This window comes from Poecilia formosa, unplaced genomic scaffold (genome assembly GCF_000485575.1).
Source record: "Poecilia formosa unplaced genomic scaffold, Poecilia_formosa-5.1.2 Scaffold329, whole genome shotgun sequence".
Classification (NCBI taxonomy): Eukaryota; Metazoa; Chordata; class Actinopteri; order Cyprinodontiformes; family Poeciliidae; genus Poecilia; species Poecilia formosa.
Window position 1 is genome coordinate 552,762 of NW_006800268.1, and position 24,983 is coordinate 577,744.

General features: G+C 39.4%; 1 protein-coding gene across 2 annotated transcripts in view; it reads right to left on the minus strand.

Annotated features, from left to right (window-relative positions):
- The window catches only part of loxl2b (lysyl oxidase-like 2b), a 44,436-nt gene that overhangs the window by 3,604 nt on the left and 15,849 nt on the right, over positions 1 to 24,983 (minus strand). The window contains exons 4-12 of one of the 2 annotated variants that reach the window (XM_016661452.1): positions 15,089 to 15,300; positions 10,658 to 10,874; positions 6,919 to 7,099; positions 5,418 to 5,569; positions 4,954 to 5,121; positions 2,885 to 3,050; positions 1,654 to 1,894; positions 749 to 864; positions 35 to 171 (exon numbers count right to left, since the gene is read on the minus strand). In XM_016661452.1, the coding sequence (XP_016516938.1) occupies positions 35 to 171; positions 749 to 864; positions 1,654 to 1,894; positions 2,885 to 3,050; positions 4,954 to 5,121; positions 5,418 to 5,569; positions 6,919 to 7,099; positions 10,658 to 10,874; positions 15,089 to 15,300 (1,590 nt within the window). Of the gene's footprint in view, positions 1 to 34; positions 172 to 748; positions 865 to 1,653; positions 1,895 to 2,884; positions 3,051 to 4,953; positions 5,122 to 5,417; positions 5,570 to 6,918; positions 7,103 to 10,657; positions 10,875 to 15,088; positions 15,301 to 24,983 lie in introns of both variants that reach the window. The other variant, XM_007573444.2, reaches the window with a different exon arrangement.

Here is a 24,983-nt window from a genome sequence, read left to right on the forward strand (position 1 = left end):
ACCGATAAAAAGAAGAAACAAAAACACAAATCACCTGAAAAATGTAATCCCCAGGTTTGACGTCAGTGATGTCGACCCACTGGCAGTCAATGTCGTGCCTATAGGTATCCCAGCAGCCTACAGTAATGCCCTGCTCTCCAAAGTTAGCACATTCATACTTCTTTTCGATACCTACAAAGATAAAGTAAGATAACTTCACTGCAAATATATCACACCTTGTGTGATATATTCACACAAGGTGATCCACAGTATATTACCACTAGAGGGCGACATAAGAAGGAATGATCATTTGTATTTTCACTTCATAGACATATTCAAGACAACCAGATATTCTCCCCTTTGGGGAAAAGCATACTATATGACTTGAATAACAGTAAATGTAATATCTGAGAAGTTTGTTGCAAAAAAACACAGGTAAACAAATAAATGCATTCTGTAGGTTTTTGGTGCCTGGACATCATAGCAGACAAGCTCAGCAATTATATGATGTTGCTTTGCAGAACAATTGGTTTAGTCTTAGACTTATTTATACTGAACTAAGACAGTAAGACTTTGGGAAAACATCTACTTACAATATTAAATTGTATAACCTCTAATTCAATATCATTGTGCGGGTGATGTCATTTAACCCATATTTTCCTCACTTCCTTTTCAGTTTTCATACTCACTGTTAGCTTTTACACATAGCTCTCTAAATATATAAAAACTGAAGGCATCAAGGCCACTGAAGTGGCAGGCAGATTCCAACCTTCATCACATTCTGAGTCCTCCAGGCAGAAACTTGCTTTGTGTCCCTCTGCCACTTTGGTTCCATTTAGGCTGAACAGGTCATATGTTGTGAACACCTCCATGCTGTGATAATGCCTACACACACACGCACACATACAGTATGTCTTTCAATCTTCACAAGGACTTTGCATTAACTTCCATTCTTTTTTCATTACTTTTTACAGCCTAACCTGACTTTTATCATAAACCTGACCATTACCAGTACACAGCACACCTTAATATTAAATCTAACCCACAACCCAAAAACAACACTTCTTCTTATGAGGTGTGGACTTTGGGCCCAAAAAGAAGCATACAGTCCCCACAAGGTAATATATTTTAAATGGTCCTTACAATGTATCAAATACAAGAACACACCCGCACACACAAAAGCCTAAATGTCTCTTGCTTCATTTTTAATATATATTCTTTTAGTAATTTACTGTTGTGATAATCATCCTCATCATAAAAAACTAGTCTGCATGGCACATCAGTCATAGCACCACAAACCTAAATACTGATCTTGAAAAAATTTAAAGAATTCAAGAAAACTGAGAATTCAAAAATTCTAGTGGCTTCTTCAGCATGCCACTTACTTAAAAAAGATGTACTCTATATCACTAAGCTGCACTTAATAACTGCATTTAATCATATTTTCAACATTTCTGATATATATCGATGCTCTAATAAAGCTATCATTGAAGAAAATAGCAAAAATCACATCTCTGATGATGCTGTCAGTTTTATTTAGCTGAAATCTATCAGGACAACGATGGATCAAAATTTTTATTATGATAAGACATTTTTCACAGTAGATGATAAACACCACAATAAATGCCCACCCCAGGGTGCTTTGTTTCTAGAAACATTTCCATCCTGACAGACCTGTGACAGTCGTGCCACACCCACAGGTGCTTGGCAGCTTTGGGCTTGAAGTCAGACTGGCCGTTGTTGTGGATCTGAGAGGAGAAGCGCAGCAGGCGGCGGTACGCGTTGGCCGGCGTCTGGTCAGAGTTGGAGGCCAGGCAGTTCTCCTCGTACGCACACTGCAGCATGAACATGAGCCGGTCCTCCATGTAGGTGGTCTGCTCCACCACCTGAGGGTTCAGCACCAGGTCGGGAGCCGCTAAAGGTGGGAAGGAAAAAAAAAATGAAGAAGAAAAGACGGAGACCAAAGATATTTAGAAACACAGAGAGATGACTGCATGCAAAGTAAACAAGTGTTTTCTGTTCCAAACAACAGATTCCAAGAAAGAACAAGGGGTTTCTCCCTGACAAAGGTTCTTTAATAGTTGAACACAGATTTGGTAAACTTTGTGTAAAAGGGAAAGGAAATTTACTTTTATGACTGAAAACTAAAGTTTGCAGTCAGTTTACAGCTCTTTGCAAAACTATTCCTCCCCCTTAAACTACTATGCGGTTGAAACACAGTGTATGCTTCAAATGTTGACAGCGGGTTTTAACACATAGAAACAGATGAAACCGACTGGACTTTGGGCTTTTCCAAGCCAAGGAAAGCTTTTGCTCCATGCCAGAGGAGACTGTAGAATAAATCAAGTTTTTATTGGCCCAAAAGAAAACAGAAACTTCTGAGAACCACATATGATTATTACAGAAGCTGAAAAGCAGACATCATCTGTAATGATGGTTTTTATGTTCAAAATACTGTATTTTATTGGAAACTTTTGCAATGTTTTGAGAATCTTTAAGAGTCATTCTTGCTGTTCAGTTTAATTGTCTTTTAATAAATAATAGCTATCCAAATCTATTACGTATAATAACCATTGCTGACTCAATATTTTGGGTTATTCAAAGGCATGTATGAATGTCAATTTTCAAGTGTTGATATAGAAACTCAGCTGGATTCAGACCTGAGCTTTGACTGGGCCATTCCAGCACAAAAATTTCTTATCACTTTAGTACAAGAAAATATCACGATAAAATTCTAAGTCCATATCACCCACTTTATTCTGTCACATAAAATACACGTTCAAATTCACAGGATTGTGAACACTTTGCCAAAACAAAGTGAAATACAATTTATGACACATTTTTAATATTATGCTTGATGCTGAGCAGAAGTGAGGCTCTTGATTAGCCTTCACCAGAGTCTTACTTTCAGAGCAGGAGACTCCGGCGGAGTTGCGTCCCCCTCCTCTGGGGCAGCTGAGGTGGGGTCCGTGGTGTAGACAGTGGGACAGAGACATCTCAGTTCCGGAGCAGCGAACGCCACTCATCACCACACCGTCAGCACTGACCTCACCCGGCCAATACCACGTCTCCTGTGGACGCACAAACGTTCAGAGGCAAAATTATTTTCTAAAGTACAGAAAAAAACAACAACAAACAAAAAGATGTTTCATGAGTAGAATTGACACAATAGACCTCTTCAATTACAGCATATTGTAATTTTTTTTTGAAATCCTTACATACAGTATGTTCCACATCACTGTGATGGAACTAAAAATAAAAATTTTAAACTCAAATGTTTAAAGGGGCAGTATTATGTATTTTTCAGGCACACTGTGCTATAAAATGGTGCTATCAAGTAACTACGTTACCTTCAGTTGTGATAAAATGCTATGTATCAGATATGACTTACAAGAAATTTGAGTTTGTAATTTAACAGCTTGAAATTGGCAGAGACTCTTTAAAAAAGCTCCTGCTCTTTCTGAAACTCCGCCTTCAGGAAGTCATCACAACATGGCTCCTATATTAACTCTTTAACAATGTTTTTGCCAGCGTTGCTCTGAGAAGCAGCTCCTAAAATGAGCTCAGCAGGTGTTTACTAATTGCTGCTGGCTAGTCTGAAGGAGCTCTAAGGAGGAGTTTCACCTTCAAATGTGGCACTTGGTTCCATCCAGGTGTTTTACAAAGCTGAATGGTTGCCATGGGAGATTTCTCAGACATGCATGAAAGAGTCAAGACAACACTCCAGGTATGTTTGTGAAGAGGAAATAAACCTTATAACATGTTATAAAGCTCAAAATCATGTTAAAAATGATTTTGCCACTTTAAAGACAAACAGGAATTTCAGTGACTTTCAGTACAGAATTCTTTTTGGAATTTTATAAGCTGAACTTTGAACGATTTTTCTTCACTCAGATTTTTTTATATCTGAAAAGTCACATTTGTAAATTTTCAGTCACTTGAAAAAGGTAATTAAAGCAGCGATGATTCACCTCCGCTCCAAACACAGTAACGTTTGTGTTTCTTATGTCCGAAAGCAACATGTACAAATTCTTGTACTAGGAAATCTCAGTAGGATTTCCTATTAGGTCAAATACATTTCCGTATGAAAGTTTTCACACACAAAAAATGATGTTCCCAGTTAAAGAGTTGTAATAACAGAAGCGCTGTAAGTACATCTGTCCTGTTTCTGCTGCCAGGCCTGGTAAGGCTTGTCTGGAGGTGTCCTGTGATCAGGCAGCTCTACATTCCACAGCTCTGCAGACACTTTTAAACGCTGTTGGAGCTAACCACCACGTTTCCGACTGTAAACGATATTATGAGCCACTCACTTCATGCCAGAAGCCTGAATTTTGTTTTAGTGCTAACTCCTGTCAGCCTTGCCAAAAACAAACAGGTCACTGACACTGAAATTTAACTGTCGACATGATGATTTAATTAAGATGGAGGATGTTACAGTGGTGTGAAAACGTGTTCGCCCCTCTACCCATTTTCCTATTATTTTGTATGTTTTTCACATTTAAGTGTTTCAGAACATCAAAATAATTTAGCTATTAGTCAAAGACCACCAGTGGCGAAGACAAAGGTTGTCCAAGCAACTGCAGATAAAACTGCACTTAACCATGACAGACGCCAAAAAAGCTCTAGCTATGTAGCAAGGTTATGTTAGCAGCTATTATTAGCCTCAACCGCCTTGAGTCACAAAACGCAGTGAAGACTTCTGCTCATAATTAAGACGTTTGCCTGACAGAAAAGTCCTGTGAGAAAAAAAAGCACTATGCACACAACACAAGATGTTAACATACAAGATGAAATAGTCCTGCCACGAGAAAGTTTAAGGCTCATAGTTAACGTATTTAAAACCTTTGAATGCCTTAATTGTAGAATAATGACCACACACCCTCATGAAACAGGATGTCAGATCCATGCGAGTTGACTTGAAGTTTCCTCTTTCTAAGAACACATGCAAACTTGTTCTGCTAAAGGCACAAGTACCTGGAAGGCACTGCTGGCAAAGCCCAGGCCCAGCTGTCTGCACACCACCATGGCCTCCATGGTTCCCCAGCCCTCACTGCACACTGTGCCCCACACCAAAGAGCCGTTCCTCTCCATCAGCACCTCCACACGGCCTTCAAAGGGGTTACGGCCTCCTCTCAGACGCAACTGTGGGTTAAAAATTAGAAGGAAAAAAAAACGCAGCTTAGTGCAACATCACTGAAAAATATTAAGAACTTCAACATTCCCACAGTACCAGTCAGAAAAGCCATCAGAGAATCATTCTGTGATAAGAAAAAAAAAAACTAAATTCTTAGGCTTAGTGATTCAGAATACGTCTCATGCTGCTCGGCAAGCAGATCCTCATCAAAAACAGCTGTTGAAGACAAACTAGTAAATCCCTAACTGCATCTGGTTTCCTTGTTAGAGGTTCAGATTTGTACCAAAATGGAGGAGAGACTGACCCTCTGCTCGAAGCCCATAGCTGGGACGTTACATCGGACGGCTGCATCTTCTTCATGGCTGCAGCCCAGGGCCTCCTTGTTGAAGGGACACTCGGTTATGGACTTCTCAAATCCAGAGCACTTCACTTCATTCATGTGCACCGGCCCCATCCCTGAAGGGCGCACAAGTACGCAGGAGGTGATCAGTTTTTCAAACTTATTCGTTTGTGATTCAGATAGTGAAGACTTTATCAACGAGTTAGTTTTATGTACTCATAGATATAACTCAACATGGTTCCCCTAAACTCTATTGGATATTCAGACAACACTGATTGCTGCAGGCTTGTGGAAATTCATTCTCATGTTCAGACTAGAGATTGAGCAGCTTGTTGATTTCAGAATGAGAGTTTCCAGCCCAGACAAATGGGCATTTTAATGTGAAAAAAAGTTTTACTTTATTGTTAGATGGCTCTATATCCTTTCTGATAAAATATTAATATTTTGTTTCCCAAAGAATGTTGTTTGAATTGTAGCCCTCATAAATTAATCTAAGCCTTAAGCTTAAAACTAAACCAATCTAAGATAAAATAAACTACGTTAAACTTTACTAAACTAAGCTAAGCTAGGTCAAGATATGAGCAAGTTAAGTTAGAATTATATGGAATAATTTAAGCTAACACATGCCATAATTAAGCTATTCAAACTATGTTTAATGTTAAGTTATGTTCCCAAACATGAATTAGGTTTGTTGACAATAATACAAACCACCAGTACAACACAACAAATGTCCAATATTACAAGTATTTTCTCAAAATAAAAAAGAAATAAAAATCACTTTTTCAGTTAAATTCAATTCTAGTTAAATTTCAAAACATGTAAAGGATAAAAATAATGTCTGTCAGTCAAACCTCCCTCACAGCAGAGCAGAACAGGACAGTGGTTGAGTTTTAGACATTTGCAGAGGTAGATCAGATCAGCTTCACATGCAAGTATCGGCCAATCACAGGTCTCTCAAAATTAAGGAAACCGGAGCCAATAAACCAGTCGGCCAATAAATCGCTGCATCCCTAATCATTTTCACAGTTATACAGACTAGAAAACTGCTAAGGAATTTAATCCACATTAGATCTGAGAGGTCATGACCCTAAGAAAATCTGCATAGTTAACAATAAAAAGGACAGAATCAGTTTGTGAAATTTTACCAAGACGTGGTTTTACTCGACAGGGAAAGTGACGGCATGTCGGAAATTATAGACAGAGAGTTGTTCCAGCAGTAAAAACTGTCATTCTCAGCTATCTATTATGGGTTAGCTTCAGGTCTGCTTTCTAATTCGCATGGCTGTTTGGCTGCTTTCCCCTCCTCTGTACATGTTGGCCACATGTTTCTGTAGGCCATAATCACTGGTGAATCTGAATGTGCATCAAACAGCAGTAGGGATGAAAGAGCCATACGACAAAACATTTAGAAATAAATCAATGAAAGTAAAACAGACCCTCCAGAGACGGTATGGACGATGCATACCTTGTCCAAGTTGTCCTCCAGACAGTGCTTCCTTTGCTGAGCCGAAGCCCAGCTCCCGACACACCACAGTGGCCGAAAGCAGGTTCCAGTGATCATCACATATGGTGCCCCACTCTCCATTCTTCATGACCTCCACTCTCCCCTCCCCCACAATGGCTCCACCGCGGAGGCGAACCAACGGCTGCTGAAAACGACAAACACACAGCGTCCAGAGGAGCCTCTGTTTAAGCAGCAACTAAATTTTAAAGTTCAAACCACATATTTTGATTATTCTAATGAGGATCTCGATTATTAAAATTTCTCGAAGTCTTGATAACTTATGTTTTACTATTTAGCTCACTGATAATTATTTGTACTGCGCAACGATCTCAATGTTGACAGAGCTGTTGATGAATGCTAAGTGCCATTGTTTTCTTATTTAGAAAAGAACTGAAATTATTATTTTTCGTAAGCATCTTCTCCTTCATATACGGAGTCCGCCTGGTGACATGGGAGAAAAAAAATGTGGTCATGACTTAATAACATTTGCACACCATTTGCTATAATTAATTAGTTCCACAAAGCAAATGAGTCTTTTCGTGCAAGATTTTTACTTTCACTCTGACTGCCACCAACCGTTGAAGCTGCAGGCGTGAAACACTGGACTGAAAGTTAGTTAACGATGGAAGCGGTTTGGGAAGAGGGAAACCACAAAGTCCAGCTTTCGTTTTCAGAAATCTTCAGCAATCATTTTGAGTCAAGTTGTTATAGAAACCATAATTGTCTGGCTGCGTGTTAATTTACGTGTGTGGGGTCGGTTGGACCCCATTTCTAGACACAAGGGTTATGTCACATTTGTTCAATTAGATGAGGAGATTTTAAAAAACTCCCAGTGTGACAGGAGAGGACGTTTTAGAGGAGGAAAAGTTACATTTTCTACATAACAATTACAGCCTGTTACAAATAAAAGGTCTGCAAAGATCATGGCAGTCACAGAGACTGATCTTAAATCAAATTAACTCACATCAGAACCAGGGATGGGACTTAAACAGGCTAACAAAGAAGGCTGGTTCTGATCTGTTTCTGTTCGGGAAACGACTGTGGAACCTTTGGAGACAATGGAGCAAAATATGACTTTTACATAAACTCAAGAAAAGTATAGACAACCCTTAGCTTCCTCTTGTTTTACAAATAAGGAAATACTATTTACATTGGTAATTTTTCTTTTAGAAAAGAAAATAACTTGATTCATATCATAAATCCGACCTGGTAGGAAAAATTGGAGATGTATATTTTTAAGCCATATTGCCTGGCCCAGCAGACTGTAAATAGACTGAAGCATTAATGCAGCCAGTAGCCTGTCTGTCACAGTAACTAACGGTCCCAACAATTATTAGAATAAATGATAATATTGCTGTTTTGAGAACATTTTCAAGTAATCTACTGACTACAAAAGTAAAGTATAATGGTGTATACGTTAATATACACCATCATGGCATAAAAACGGATGTTTGCTTTCTCAAACACCATAATACTTTAATTTTGTAGAGAGCACCTCACACCAGAACTGGAAAGTAAAACACAACAACCGAAAACATGAAATGAAATGGAAATACAAAAACAGACAAGGATGAAGACATAAGAAAATAGCCTATTATATCTCTGTAAATAAAATTAATCTTCAAAAAAAAAAAAAATCATCAAGATGGAAATTATGAAGCTCATTTTAATTTATCATGCAATTAATTGATTAATTCCTTATTGAATAGGCTTAGCAGCCAGTATGTTACAGTGATATCATGTAAGCTAACTGTGAGCAGCAGAAGCTCCCTTGTTGCCCATCTGCAGGGCAGACAGAAGAAAAATGCATTAGAACAAAAACAGCCTTCTTTTGTAAACGTAGCACAACAAACCCGGTTGGGGCCAAAAGCTTCGTGTCAGTGAAGACCGCTGTGCTGCGGACATCGGGAGGTTCAGAGCCTCTCCCAGCTGGGCACTCAGCTGTGCAACGTGACATGAAGCATGAACACAGCACCAGTGAGGTCACCCAGACAGAAATTCATGTCGGCGCCGCTCGTGGAAAAAGTATTAAGACGTACGATGTTCATGATAGCTGCGGGAATATCCTTCCTTCTTCTCGGTGGAGAGGTCAGAGGTCAGAGCAGTTGAGTGAAAAAAAAAAATCTCACTCAGATGTAAACGCTGAATCAGTAAGATCACTTAGATAAATGGATGCTTTTACACTGACACAGACCTGAACGTTCAACAGACACCGGGACCTTCCCTCCTCCCCTTCCTCTCCTTTGGTTTCAGGTTTTCCACCAGATGTTAAACCAGCAGGGCGGCAGTCATTTTCTCCCACTAATAAACATCCACATGACCACACTGGTGGGTGATGCAAGGCAAGCCTGGCTCACATGTGGCCGAGGTTGATTCAGGACCTGCATGGAGGCCTTCGCCATGCCCTCTCTGTCTACCGTTCCGTCACGTTTTCAGTTCGGATCGACAGAAAACGTGACTGTTCCACTGGGCTGAATCAGCAGGGTTTCATGCTGAGGATTTTTTGAAGGTAAATACATGAGGAAAAGGCGAAATAACTGTCCAACATTAACTTAGAATAAAGGTATTGACAAAAATATCAGCTTTTTTTTTTTTTTTTAGAGGTATTACTACCGACTCAGAACCATAACCAGGCAGTTCCAGGTGTCTGATCATGAACAGTGTGATGAAACATCTATGTCACGAGACAATACACACGTAGGCTAATGAGACCATATGAGGTTAGCAGGAATCATAGAGCAAAGGTCTCACAAATAAAGTTGTCAGGGATCATAAAAGTCAAATGGTGTAGAACAATCCAGTCCAGGTTTGACTGGTCTGCATACTGAGGTTCCTCTGTGTGCCTAATCTAATGTCAAAGAATCTTACAAGGACATTTGTGGAGACAGAGGCTTTGCTGTGACTCTGGAATAAACCTGCACTCTAATATTAAATCAGTGCAAACTCTGGAGCTTTTAAATCGCTTCTGAAGACTCGCTTTTATGATCTGGCTACATGTTGTCGGCAAATGATTTTTTTTGTGTGTTGTAACTTTGTTGGTCTAACTGTTTGATGTTCGTTTTTTTTATTTTTTTTTTATTCCTGTACTGACAGCCTGTGCTGTCGGAAATGTGTTTCATATTAAAATTTGACCTTGACAACTTGATTTTTGTTTTTTAAAAATAGAAGAAAGATTTCAAAAGTGTCTAATTTTCATTAAATGATCCAGTCCAGCCCGATCAGTCCAAGTAATTTACATTTTCATCTAGAAGGGATCAAATGTGATCCTGACTGCTTAAGGAATCGTTGAGAGTTCAGAGGAAGTTCTGATTGTTAACAGCTAATGTTTTTTCACACAGCACAGCACATCATCATTTCTTTTTTCTACCAACAGAGCTGCCATAAATATGGAGAAGGAGTCTTCTGTGCTTTTGTGACTACATGATGCAAATTAGCATGCTAACATTTGTTTTAGCCAACACCGTCAACCAAAGCAGAAATAAGTCTTGCTACACAACTAATCTCAAAATTAGGGCTGTTGCGATTCCTTGAGGTAATTCGAATACCCCAATTATTAAAATTCCCCAAAGCAAATTATCTGCCGCGAAGCTTTGTTAAATTATGTTTAACAAAGTGGGTAAAGCAAATTACTTTACCCACTTTACTGTAATACCTCTAAAGAGCTGAAGACTTAATAACGCTGAGGCGTAGCCATGGTTACCTCTTGTCTGAAGGCCTTCCTATACCCTGTCATGGGCGCCGGGGCGAATGCTCTGCCAGGCACGCAGCTCACCACCACAGGCATCCCTCCAGCGCACGTCTCATTGGACTTCATGGCTAGTATCTGACCCAGCTTGCAGTTGGAGAGGTGGGCCTCGGTGCCAGTGCAGTTGACAGAGAAGTCCCAGTATGTTGGCTTCCTTCTGCGAGCGAACATCCTGGACAGACAGAGGAGCAAAACAAATTCAAGCTGAATTTTGAGAACATAAATCAAAAGATCGTATGATATGGAAAAGCAAGTGCTCTGGTCAGATGAATCCAGAGCACCCTATAACAAGAGATTTTTCCCCATGTTATAAGTGAATTAATTTGCCTATGAAAGTAAACATACATACAAATTTTGTTTAGCACATTTCAGCAGCAAGGCATTTCAAAATGCTTTACATCATAACAAGCACAAAAACACAAAGTCATGCAACATAGAATCAACAATCAAAACATGACATTAAATCAAGTGCCATCGTTAAATTCATAATTGACTACGTTTCAAATACAACTCTAAACAGTAATAATTTAATATCAATATTAAGGAATTGTTGACCTAAAACAAGCTCCTATTTCTTGCTGAAAAGTTATTTATGAGTTAATTTTGTCTTATTTCAAGTGTACTAAGCTCTTTGCACAAGAAACTAGACCAGAATTACTTGGTAAAATCTTCTTGTTTTCGCTGTGTATTAAATTATCAAGTCACACAATATAAATGGGGCAAGTTTCAGGATTATTAGCATATCACATAACAAGCAACATGATTCCACTGTTGTGGTAATCTTCTACTTTGTGATTATGAATAATCCTCTGTTATGTATTTAATGACCCTCTCCTGTCTTCCTGTCTCATCTCTAATGATTACAATAAATTCTACCCATAAAACGCGCTTTACATTTACAGAAATCTTAAAATACTACAATCAATAAAACCATCTCTGTGGTGCAGATACAAAAAGCTGAGCAGGTCAGGACAGGCACTGATGGTTTTTAATTTGGGAGCTGGCAAGAAGCAGCTAGCTGCCGACTGGAAGCTCTCCAGAGCTGGTGTTCAAAGCAGCCGGCTTCGGACCGGCTCCGCTGTCTGTTCACAAGCTGCTCGTTCTGTTTTGTCCATATGGAGCCCAGCTCTCCTTCCTTTCATTTCCCTCACTCGATTCCTGGCCCCAGTCTTTCTTCATGGAGTTTGCATGTTCTCCCTGTGCATGCGTGGGTTTCCTCCGGGTACTCCGGTTTCCTCCCACAGTTCAAAAACATGACTATCAGGTTAATTGGCCTCTCCAAATTGCCCCTAGGTGGGGTGTGTGTGTGCATGGTTGTGTCTCTGTGTTGCCCTGCGACAGACTGGCGACCTGTCCAGGGTGACCCCGTCTCTCGCCCGGAACGTTAGCTGGAGATAGGCACCAGTACCTCCCGACCCCACTAAGGGACAAGGGTGTAAAGAAAATGAATGAATGAATGAATGAATGAATGAATGAATGGATGGATGGATGGATGGATGGATGGATGGATGGATGGATGGATGGATGGATGGATGGATGGATGGATGGATGGATGGAGATGGCCTCACATCAAGCTCTGTGGTGCAGAGCTGTGACTCTGTGGCTCTAGAATACTTTGTTAAATAGAAGGAAATCACCGGTGGCTGCAAAATAACTTGAATTTGTGAACTCCACCACTACGCCGAGTTACTGGATGTTAGAGACAAAAACTATTGGTCTCATCTGTCTACAAGTAAAGGTTGGCAGATCGATCCACAATATCGGGATATTAATACCCACACGGTATCAGTATTGGATCTATGCTGGTGTGGTGAAATCAATATTTAGTTCTAGATTCCCTCGTGAAATTTTACTTTATTTTTGTGTTATAGTTTCTCAACCTTACTTCAAAGAAGAATTTGTTTAAATTTGTTTTCAAATTATAGTTTTTTTTTTGTTTACTTCGAAAAACTGCACATAAATCATATTATTCACATATTTATAAATGTCAAATTCTGTCCTACCACAAAACCACCTAAAGGTCAGAAGTTTGATGATATGTCGAACTTAAATACAAAATATCGGCATCAGTATCATATCGGCGATGAGGACTCTGTATTTACTTGTTATCAGATCAGTATTGCACTCCTCTGACTAAAAGATTGCTCCATTTCTCTGAGAATTGCACTGTCTGATCTGAAATTAGCACAACAGCTAACTGTCATTCTTAGTCTTAGAGCAGGAAGAAAAAACATCCACATTTGCACTCTGAAAACAAGCAACCAGCCTCAAACCAATACAGAAAACATTCAGAACAGCTTCAGATAGAAACAAGAACATAATCTGTGAGTCTATAGTTGGTTATGATTAAAAACATGTAAGAAGATTTACACGTTTCTTAAAACATGTAAATTGGTTTTGATAAACTTTTTAAATGTTTTAAGACTCATTAGAGGATGCCACACACAAGAACCCCTATTTAGCTTATCTACTTCAAATAACATATTTTTCATCTTTATTAATTGATTGTAAAAAAAATATATATATATATGTTTAAATAAATTGAAAGTGAACATTTTCCTGTTTCCAAAACCTTAAAAATCTACTGTATGGATGCAACACAGCTAAGACTTGTGAAAGTCAGGATTATGAAACTGCTGCCGTTCCTGGCTCTGTTCTCATAATGGCAGACTGTGGAAGCACATCGTATGTTTCACGAGGCTGATGCACGAGCAGCCTGACACGTAGACGGAAAGTTGGGGAGCATCTGTTCTCTGCTGCGGTTACCTAAAGCAGGAGACTTCCAGCGTGAGCAGACAGAAAATGTACGGTTATCTAGAGTCCTGGAGGTTTTAATGGAGGGCCGTGTTTAATTTGTGGCTAGTAGGATGGAGAGCTTCCTTACGTAAGCAGGATTTATGATCCATCAGTGGTTTCTCAGGCATTACATGAGCTGAGTGTGATGCACTGATGCCAGACAGCCAGGAGTCAGGTACGGGTTACAGTGTCTGATGTCACACACACCTGTGCTACTCTGGATACATATTTAAAAATCACTCCAGCATGGCTTACACATTGACAAAAAAAAAAAAAATGTAGTGTTTGAACCTCTCGTGGTCTCTGTGTAGCACTAGCACCAGGTTCCTCCTAAATTGGCCCAGAAAATAGAAAACATACCAAAGGTTCTTATTGTCGGTGATGGGACAGTCAGTGGAATACAACACAAAGAGGACGAAGACACACTGCTTCCCCCGTGTCTGATGTTAATGATCACCCAACGTTTGAGAATCTAATCAATCCAAGTAATTTTTTTCAATGACTTTAGTGAAATCTTGTGTGTTTTACATATTGACGACTGTTTCATAATTGTGGGAGATTTTAAAATCAGACAGAGAGGCAAAGAAGCTGTGAGATACTTCAAAACTTTGGTTTCACACAACATGTGAAACAGGCAACATGCAGTCAGGGACACTCTGAGCTTTATTACCAATAAGGGTGTAAATACTTCCAAGGTCTTTAATTGAGGTTGATCATTTTTCTGTTATCTTTGAAAGTACAACTTCTGTTGACTAAAACATTTTCTTAAGGACAGCACTGTAGAAACTTTCAGTCTAATCCACTCTTGCCTAGAGGCAAGAGTGGATTAGGATCAACTCATCAGGATACATCCTGATGAGTTGATAGATCGTTTTCAATCTAAAATTCCACTCAACCTCTCTTAGCCCAGCTAATAAAGGATTAGATAGCATCAACTCACTCTTTGGTTACCTAGCAACAACTTGTTGTGTAACATGCACAGCAGCAGTTTGATGTTGCTCCCAACATGCTGACAGTTGAGCAGTGTCTGGTCTGGCTGTACGCCCAAACGGTTCATCAAACTCACTAATATCCATTTAGATTGTGGGAAATGAAGGAATTTCTCATGAGACATTTCAGCAGTCAGTACGTTGGACTCTGAAATCTCAACCATCCACGCACAGAGCACTTCATCATCAAGTCCAGTACGAATGACATGCCCCGCAGAAAATGGCTAAGTTTCACCAACTCACCCATGAAGTTTTAGAAGAAATTATAAATCAATTAAGCTCCTCCTCCTACGACATTTATATCATACACTCATCTTTCCTCAAGAACGCTCTGTCTGTTATTACATCTAACCTGGTTCACACAGAAAACCCATCAGCAATTTGTTGTTTTTGCAACTCTTTAGGGCGATTCTGAAGAAGATCAACAGTCAACATGGTTGAAGACATTCCTCCAGTAAACCTCTCCCTTCCATGAAGATGACTCTCACTGAGTTACACCAAAAGTTGAACATTATGGTCTCAAACACACTGCGCCAATTAACACGTTGAATTTCTGTGCAAGCGTTTCATTGCCCCATCAAAACAACACACTCATGCTTACTTGTAGACTCTGGCATTAAACTTCCTCTCCCCTGGGAAGCCAAACATGCCACAGATGACTCTGCTGTTAAACTCGTTCCACTCTGCGTTACAGATCTGCTTCCATTTGCCGCCATCTTTCACCTCTACGTAGCCCTCGGTCACAGGGATTCGCTTACGGTAGGAGGACAGGATGGCTCGAATGCGCACATCCTCCACATGAATGTCAAGGTTCTGTGGAAGAACATTGAGAGAAATATGTCAGGCAGAGCACTTTTAACACGGCCCTTCAAATAATGAGAACAGGTGAAGAACAGACTGCAGCGCACACACACCTCTGGTTTTTACCTAATGGAGCTCTCTTTTGTCAGATTGGACTGAAAGACTTTCCTGGACTTTAGATTAGGTGAAAACGAACTTTAAATCATTGTGGTTTTCAAACGCAAAGATTTTTTTAAGTAGACTGTTTAAAGCATTTGTCTAGAGACTGCACTTCCTGTGTTACATAAGATGGAACCAGCGACCCCCTGACCTTACACCCCCTTGTCTGCGACCCCTGACGTCTGTGTGCTGCCAGTAAATCTTTTCCAGATGGCAAAAAAACATTTTCACAACAAATTAGCTTGTTAACGTTAAACACTGTGGCAAGGTTTAAAGAGGTATAAATGTGCTTCAATGTCCCACCAGTAAATCTGCAAATGGAATTATGCTTCTACACACACGTTTTTTATGATTCCCACCCCCTCTGAACCATTTCTATCTACTTTGTCAATGACCGCAGAGTTGAAGAACATGGCCTGAGCAGTGATTGTACAACTTAGACATAACATTGAATTTAGCTTTGTGTTGGCTTCCATTTTGAATGTTCCCATTAGTGGGCGCTCCTGCAGGCTTCAGCATTTCAGAATCCCTAGCATATGTATACAATCTAATTTACCTCCAATACTTATTTTCTCTTAGCTGCGCTGCTTCCTGTACATGTCCATGTGGATTACCCATGTTTCATCCAATCAGAGTTCAGTCTCTGCGGTCTAAGGAATCCACAGAACAGGCTGACGTTAATGAAACAATATAGCAGAGAAACTGTTGTTTTTCACCCAATCTGCTTTCAAAGTTGCCTCACAGATCAGAACAGTTTTGCTAGCGTAGCAGGTCCTCAACACCCACCATGCTCACATTAATACTTGAAAATTTTTTTTTTTTTTTTTTTTAGAATCCTTGATAATGTTGGTTAATTGCTGTTATATTCTTTTAAAAGATGGAATTAAGAAATTTCAAGGTTTAATTAATATTAAATTAATTAAAATCTATGACATATACTGCATAACTCATTTATTGATATGCATGTGATAGAGGTCTAAATCTATAACAGCAGCAATGTGTCTGACAGAATTTTTGTAAAACACAAACGTCTCATTGCATTTTGGCCTCCTTGTTTCCGAGGTAATAATGTTTTGGCCGGACAAAAACACAACAGACTCTTCGATATGTTTAGGCACTTAACTTGGACATAATGTCAGGTGACAAAATGCTATTTTTCAGACTTTATTTTTTTAGGGGATTTTTAAAGTGACAGTATGGACTGAGAACATCTAATTAGTGGGGAAATCTATCAGGTTCCTCACAGACTTTTCTCATGCTGAGCCAAAAACATAAAACCCTGACATGGAATAATGAGAGAGGAGGGTTTCCACAATTGGCATGTTCCTCCAGGGAAGGGCAGATGGCACAAGAGAGAAAACATCATCAGTTTTTATATCCACTGCACATTAATCATTTTAGTCTGGGGGAATGTGAAGCTTTATAAAAACTAACATTTTGGTGCACAATAATTACTGGATATAAATATACATGTACTGAATATAAAGTAAATGATTAAAAAAAATCCCTTTTCTTTGGCAGAGTTGGATTGTCTCACTGAGCATAGAGAAACGGATCCTGTTCAGTCCGTTTCCTGGTTCCAGCTCCACCTCTTTACATTTTGTTCCTGGGGATTTATCTTGATGAACTTCCTGTTTAGATTAGGAGCATGTTTCGGGGGGGCGGAGGAAGGGGGAATTCTAGCTAATCTGACTTGGAAAACCAAAGACTTCCTCACGTGTGTTTTGCTTCAACTGAGTCTCAGGAGTGAAGCTTTTTCCTGAAAATGGCTACAGATGGAAAAAGCATTAGGGAGATGAACTGATGGGAGGAATTAAAGGAGCCAACATTTACTTCGACACAGGCTTGACTGAGACAATGCTTGCCTTTTTTTTTTGTTTTTACTTTTTTAAGTTCAGTTTATTTAAATGGCACTTATTCACAACAAAAGCATTGTCTTGAGGCGCTTTAAGAAAAAATTGGTTACACATTTGATCCCAGCTATCAAACAGGACAGTAAGCTCAGTTAATTATTCAAAGTAGTTTAAAAAGTTTCTACAGACGGAAACCCATCAGACTGCATTGTGCCGCTGACTTTACAGCAATGTATCACACTGAACATGCATGGAACAACAGTGGAGAGGAAAAACTCCCCTTTAACAGGAAGAAATCACCAGCAGAACCAGAACCTGGTTCAGTCTGAGCGTCCAGCTGCTACGGCAGACTGGTATGGTTATTTACGTTTATAAGAAATGGAAAATTTGCACGTAGGTCAAAACAATCAAACTTCTCCAACATTTATCTATCCCTTTTCAATACATTTTCTTTTAAAAGTCCTTATCTTATGCACATTCAATACCTTTCTGATTCTTTCTCTTGGATCAATAGAAATTAGAATTAATTTGCAACAATTTTCAACAGTTACAGCAGTGAGCGCTAGTTAGCGTGTTAGGCAGAGGGAGTCAGGCTTCTAATGAACAGATACAATCTGGATGTTTCTTCCTGTATGCACCAACCTATCATCATACAGCACAGTGCCCAAGGTAAATTTACCTCCAACACGGTTCCTGGGTTAGGCTGGGATATATAGTGGTCCCTATTTCCAGCAGCCTTTGGCAGAGACATGGGATAGACCCCAGTCCATCACAGCATTAAATGTCATGTACAGTGATTTAGATATCTCTTTTTATTTCAGTAAAAAACCTGAAAATGAAAATATACAGCACATGCAAAAGTATATGTAACTAGTGGAAACCACAAAAATGACATTCTGAAGGACTTTCCGCAACAAGGAAGGAGAACAAAATGACAAACAAGCTAATTAGTGTATTCCAAAAACAATGTTTGGAATGAAGGTTGAGAAAACTAAAAATGCAGAACGATTTCAAATGTCAGATTTTAGATTTATGCTAATTGCATTAACATGGCCATAGTTCTAAAAAAAAAAAAAAAACTTTAATAAAAAGAAACAAAAAATTTAACTTTTATAAAAAGTAATATGCCTTTTACATTAAAACTGTCACCAGGTTGTAACAGTATAACATGAGACAGATAATCTATGAAAAGACGGATCTCATCCACCTCCTGCCTGAGATACTGCTGCCGTCTGAAGAAATGCACCACTCCCAACTAAAACAACCAATCAGAGCCAGGAGGCGGGTCTTAGTGCTGTCAATCAATCTGCTGTTGAACATGCTAAGCAACTAAACATTACAGAAAAAACGTTTATTCACTGTCATTGGTAGCCATGCTAACTAGCCTGAGCAGGAAGGAGAGAATGAGCAGCGCCTTACAGAAGGTGATTGACAGCACTAAGATTGGTTGTTTCTAGTTACTGGGAGAAGGCAGATGAGTTTGATTCTTTTCACAGATTATGTCTCATGCCATATTGTCACAACATAGTGACAGTGTCAACAAATATGAAAAAACAAAACAGTTTTTCATAAGTGTTACATACTGCAGCTTTAATGAGCAGATTTAATCCTGAATGTGTTTGGTGCGATCTTCAGTATGAATTCAGTGCAGATGTGAAGCAAAAATATAGTGAGCAAATTTTTTGCAATGACTGTCTGACCAGGTGCATGGGATTCTAGGATCACGTGGTTTTTGCAGTTATTTACAGAAAACAGGGAACATTGCCTCTCACTTCCTCTGATCAGAACCATTAAAATGGGCCTTTTGTTAACAAACTGGAAACAGATGCTTCACAGCACTGGGACACTCTGAGCCAAACTGGAGCATAAATTACAGAGACAATGACTTAATGGAAATGAAGTGATTCAACATGGCATAAAAGTTGAAGCTTGTGGAAAATGACTGCAGTACTCAGGGATCAGAATGTCTCATAATGAGCTAAAGCAGGTTAAAAAAGAAGAAGAAAAAAATAAAAATCCACAGCGCTGCTTTCCACTGAGAGTACATTAGGCGTTTGAGCAATAAAAACTCACTTGAGCAGAAGGGCACAAAAAATTTTTGGAAACTGTTTCGCTCTCTGTGTTTGGCTCGTTCCCCATCATGCCCGGTCCGGTGTATTCGAGTGCGGGGACAGCAGGTCAACAAGCCATCTAACTTTAGGTTGTGCGGTCAAATCTTTAATGTGAATCGTGTTCGCACCGGATAAAATCCACACCAGAAAACCAGCAACACATGGCTCTAATCCTCAAAGGGAGGGGATAGAAATGCAGGCATCCACCAAATGACTCCTAATCCTAATTACTGAGAGCGCTGCGCTCTGAGCCAGCGCTGAGCGCCGTCCTTAGACAAATGTTCTGAATGTGCCCAACACAGCAGCCTGATACCAGAAGGCCAAGCAGTTCCAACACTGAGATGATATTAGTTTGGATTTTTCTCTCTTCTGTCTTTCAAATGAATATTTCCTCTACTCTTTGTTTAGCTTTAATATGTTCAGCTACCATCTGAATTATAGAGACTGCATCCAGAATGTACAATATATCACTGGCATAAAAATCAGTGTAAACTATAACAGGGATGTTTTGCTCTATATTCCAGTAATGTGGAGCAAAATTCTGCATTCCAAACAGTATTTGGAACCATTTTAATGCTTATTGTAACTACTAAATGTTTTTAATGTTGTTAATTAACATTACAGTGTTAATGTAATGTGACATTAGCTTTGCATTGTCACATTACAATGTTAATGTCACATTACCTCAGTGCGATGATGATATATTTACAATATATCACGCAGCTCTACTCCTCATGATAAATATGGACTTTTAATAATATTACTAAAACATTTTATTTAAAAGTATCTTGAGCAGCGTAACAAAAACAAGATAAAACAGCATGCGCACACTCTACTAAAGTCAGTTACTCTCCTATAATATGCACCATTTACTGCTTCATCCAAACACAACATTTTAGTTTGCAATAAAATGTTGATTGGTTTTAAAAGCATTTGTTCCATTTGTAAGCGGGCACTTTTAGTTTACTTTTGAATTTTTATCAACTCATTGTTATTTTTTTATTGCTGTTATTGTTGTGCTTATGATTCTTGTTTCTTTTCCTGGCTTTTACCTGCCGTGATCTGTTTGGTTCTTTATGTCCCTGTTCAGTTTAAGGAAGTTGGCTCTGCCTCTCTACGCTCACTGACACAAACTCCCAAAGTGGAGGGGAAGAGTGGGATTAAGAGGCAAAGCAAAAAAAACAAAAGAAAACAAAAAATCATATCAATTCAATCACACATACATTCAAATCGGTCCTATCAAACTGCACAGTCAGCTCTGTTAATTATGCAAAGTGATTTAAAAAATTTCTAAGGAAACTCAGCAGATTGCATCGACTCATTGACTTGGAGCATTTACTCCTTCTGGACCAGCATGTAGCGACGATTGCCTGCGCTGATGCTGCATGCATGGAACAACAGTGGAGAGGAAAAACTCCCCTTTAACAGGAAGAAAGCTCCAGCAGAACCAGAACTGGGCTCAGTACAAGCCAGGTTCGACCACAAGCTTGAGAAGACAGAGCAGAGACACAAAAAAGAAACGGGCGAACTGACACAGGATTATTTCTGCATTTTCAGACAATTGAAGGTTGAACCTCAGAAAAACTTTTCATGATATGAGGATTTCATATCCATCAATATCAATAATTATTGATTCATTCTTTGTTTTAAATATCTGAAATAAGCCCAACCTTTGCCCTTTGCCCTTTCCTTTGCCTACATCTCCCAGAATGCTGTGCAGTTCTGGGTTAGAGTTCAGTGAAATTATTGAAAGTTCTATCGGATGTGTTTTCTATTTGTCTATCATTTATCATGCCCCAAATCAGAATAAACTGGAGGTCAGTGGACTTCTTCAAAGCCATAAATGGACAGATAAGCAGGAAGTGGAAGGATGAGGTGACAGCGACTTCAGAGCAGCACAACTGACGGTCACTTTGTGTTGTTTACTGGACTGCTGAGAGAGACAGAGCCGAATGCAAACCAAGGGAACCTCAGACCGCAGAGCAAAGTCATGGAATGACATGTTTACTTTGTGTCTGTCACAAAATGCCAGAGAATGCAGGAGAACGTGAACGGGGCTGACGTGGTGAGCAGCGGCAGCCGGGAAGGCTTCACGTTTCACCTCCGTCTTACCTCACTCTCTCGCTATTTCCTGTGTGGGTTATTCTGGCTCACCTGACAGAGTCTCTACAGCCTAATAATCATCCCAAACCACTAAAACCCCCCAGCAACATACAGTTCATGGCTGCCATTACAACGCGCCTGCCTGGATGATGGGGCCAGGCCACAGCGGTGGAGCGCTGCTCCCAGCTGGGTGTGTTTTACACACTGGGGGCCCATCTGACTTATTTCAGTAAATGGAAAAGTTGAGTCTGAAGGTCTTTTTTGTTTGGTTTTGTTGGGTTTTTTTAGGCCATCATCCCAGTCTGGCTCCATACGTCTAGACATGTCCATCTGCACTACGTGGAGAAAATCATAATCTACTTCTTGTCTCTAAAATCCAAGGACATTTCCTTCTACAGAGCCAAGGTCATCTATTAGCACTCCTGGTAAACACTAAGCTAAACACCGAGAGCTTTCATTTAGTGAGGGGAAATAATCCTCCGTTAAGAAACGTCTTTAACCAAATTGTCGTTGGGAAGATGGGACCTGCCGCTCTCAGTAGGGCTGCACCGATTGTAGTTTTCTGACCGTTCACTGACTACCAATCTTTAAAAAGCTATTTTGGCCAATACTGATTTTTTTTTTTTTTGATCTGAAATATTGATAAATATTGCAGTAAAGTTGCAGAGTTGGCAACAGTGGAGTGATTTTTATTAACTGTGATCACTGCTGACCACTGATCTCCCAAAATTAAGAAAATCGGGGTCAATTTATTGGCTGGCTGATTTATCGGTGCACCTCTTCCCTTCAGGTGAAAATTTCCATTTGTGAACATTTTTACAATTTTCACAATTGGAAAAATATTTCTTTGTACCTCCAGGCGAAGTATTGTTAAAAACGTCACAATGCAATTCACTTTAATATTGCTTGAAATACTTCAATATTCATTTTGTAGTAAGTGGTACACAAATATTCCATCTTTTTCCGTTTATTTCTCCAAATAAATATCAATTTGAAATAGTCTGTGAATCAAGTAGCCCTCCTGTCATGCCATGGTGGGCAACACCGTCGTGAGCAGCTCACACTACCGCTATATCAGCTGTGTGTCATATGTGTCAGTTCTTCATCTTGAGTTTATTTGCCGTCTGAAAACAACTACTGTTGGGCAGTATATTAATAAACTAAATCAGCCTTTCCAAAACAATATCAGCTGTTCAGATGCACAGACGTTTCCCCCAAAACACACTAAGCAATAACACCATGGAACAGTCCATACAACAACACTGTGTCTGAAACAAAGCCCTCTGTGATCTGAGTTTGTTGATACCATTTTTAACTCAAACAGGGATGTCAAAGCAATCAGTTTAGATTAAAATATCCTAACTCAATTTTTATGAAATGATTGGGACCTTAAAGGGACAGTGCTATGGGTTTTCCAGCCACAATTAAGTAACTATGTTACCTTCAGTTGTTATAAAAATGCTACAAATTTCCAATATGACATAAAATAATTTTGACTTTGTAATTAAATACCTTGAAATTGGGCCTCTGTCTCTTTAAGAAAGTCCTGCTCTTTCCAACACTACACCTTCAGGGAGTCATCACAACATCACTTTTCTATTAACGCTTAAACAACATTTTTACCTGTACTCCTATAAAGAGCTCAGCTGATGTTCTGTTCTACCAAGTGTTTGCTAATTGATGCTGGCTAGTCTTAAGGAGCTGAGTGGGGGAGTCACGTGGGAGGTGGAAGCTCTGAAGCTCTGAAGCTTGGAAATGGCAGCTCTGAGGGGGAGCTGAACCTCAAAGGCGGAGTTAGGCCCATCCAGGCGTTATGCACAGCTGAATGGTTGCCACAGGAGATTACATTATTTCTTAAACATGCATGAAAGAATCAAAGCAAAACTCCTGGAATAACATTATAACATGATGTAAAGCTCAAAAAAGTCGATTTTACATAATACTTCCGCTTTAATAAATCTTTTATATTGACTTGATCAAATGATGTGACTTATCAAACTTGCTTGGCACCACAAATTCAAGTGTGGTACCATAGTTACTAATTGCTTGCTTCATCAATGCCCATTACTTCCTCTTAAGTTAAACTCTACTTTACATTCACTATTAATTCCTGGAGGAAATGTCTGTGTTAGCTCCTAAGCTTCCCAAGGAGAAGCAACAAAAAAAAAAAGAAAAAGAAAAAGAAAGGATAACAGAGTCACAGCATTAAGTTCGATCTGCAGTGAGCTCACAACGTTGGAATGTGTGAGGCCTGCAAGGAGTGCAGAACACATTGGACTGGCAGTAGTAGCTTGGAGCTTGATGCTCAGTCCGGTCTGAAGGGTTTTAAAAGGGTTGGCTCGACAGTTATGAGCACAAACGCCTCATAATTACCTGTTCAGCTTCACTTTCACTGAGACGTTTAAGACTATTTTTAAAGGACCCTGGGATTAGCTATCAATTTTGAGTTTTGTAGAACAAAACCCAAAGAGATTTTTTTAGCAGTACTGTTTTCTGAATCCAGAGCTACATGGTCACATCTGACAGGAACATTCCAAGTACAGCCTCAGTAATCACTATTCTCGGATTTTCCTGTGGAACGTAACTCCAATTTATTCATGGAAAATCTGTCTATTTGTGGATCACAGCCTGGTGAGCTGAAATGACTGGGCACAATGCTACTCGACACACTATTGGCTGGTGTTTGCAAATTCACAACAATCCAGGAGCTACACTTATTTTATTTTATTTTATTTTCCGTGAAGCTGATTAGCTGTCCCCACCTAATCTTTTGTCCAAGTGCGCACAAAAGAAGACCAAGATGTTAGCTTCAACAGCAGTGTTAAAGCAAGTTAAGACGGTGTGTGTATTAATGCTGCTTAGGGCATATTTGGTGTGTGAACTATTACAACTAGAGGAAGCCTCAAGTATTCATGGATTTGAACTATGCGCAGGCAGCTGTGGTTCCAAATCCCTTTGAATAGCTGGGGTCCACTATACTGAGGTTTGGGTTGGGTAAATGTTTATTGAATACAAAAAGTCTGACTAAGAATTTCCCTTGTAGGGATTGTGTAGAAATCCCCTACTGTAAGTAACATTGTGAATATGAAGCATCAAGACTTTTTGACTTCCAACATATCAGGAAACTTTAGCCTTAAAATTTGACGTCATTCATTTTTTTTAAAACAAAACGTCTTTTACGGTCTTATAGTTTGATAGAATGGCATCACACTCTTTGTAAAGTTCTCTTAGTAATTGTTTTATCTGTTTATATCCATCTTGTTTGGAACAATATCCCCACAATTCCTACACAGAGACCGAGGTTTCCAGAGGGTAGGGCAAGGCCATACAGTCTATCCCCTCTAAATTTGAATGTTACCCATTTACATTTTTCTGACAAGGATTCAATCTGAGCTGTCCCTTGGATAAGTCAAATCTTGCAGCATTTTTTGTTTACCTCTACTGTGCGCTGCCTGCTATGGTGCATTCA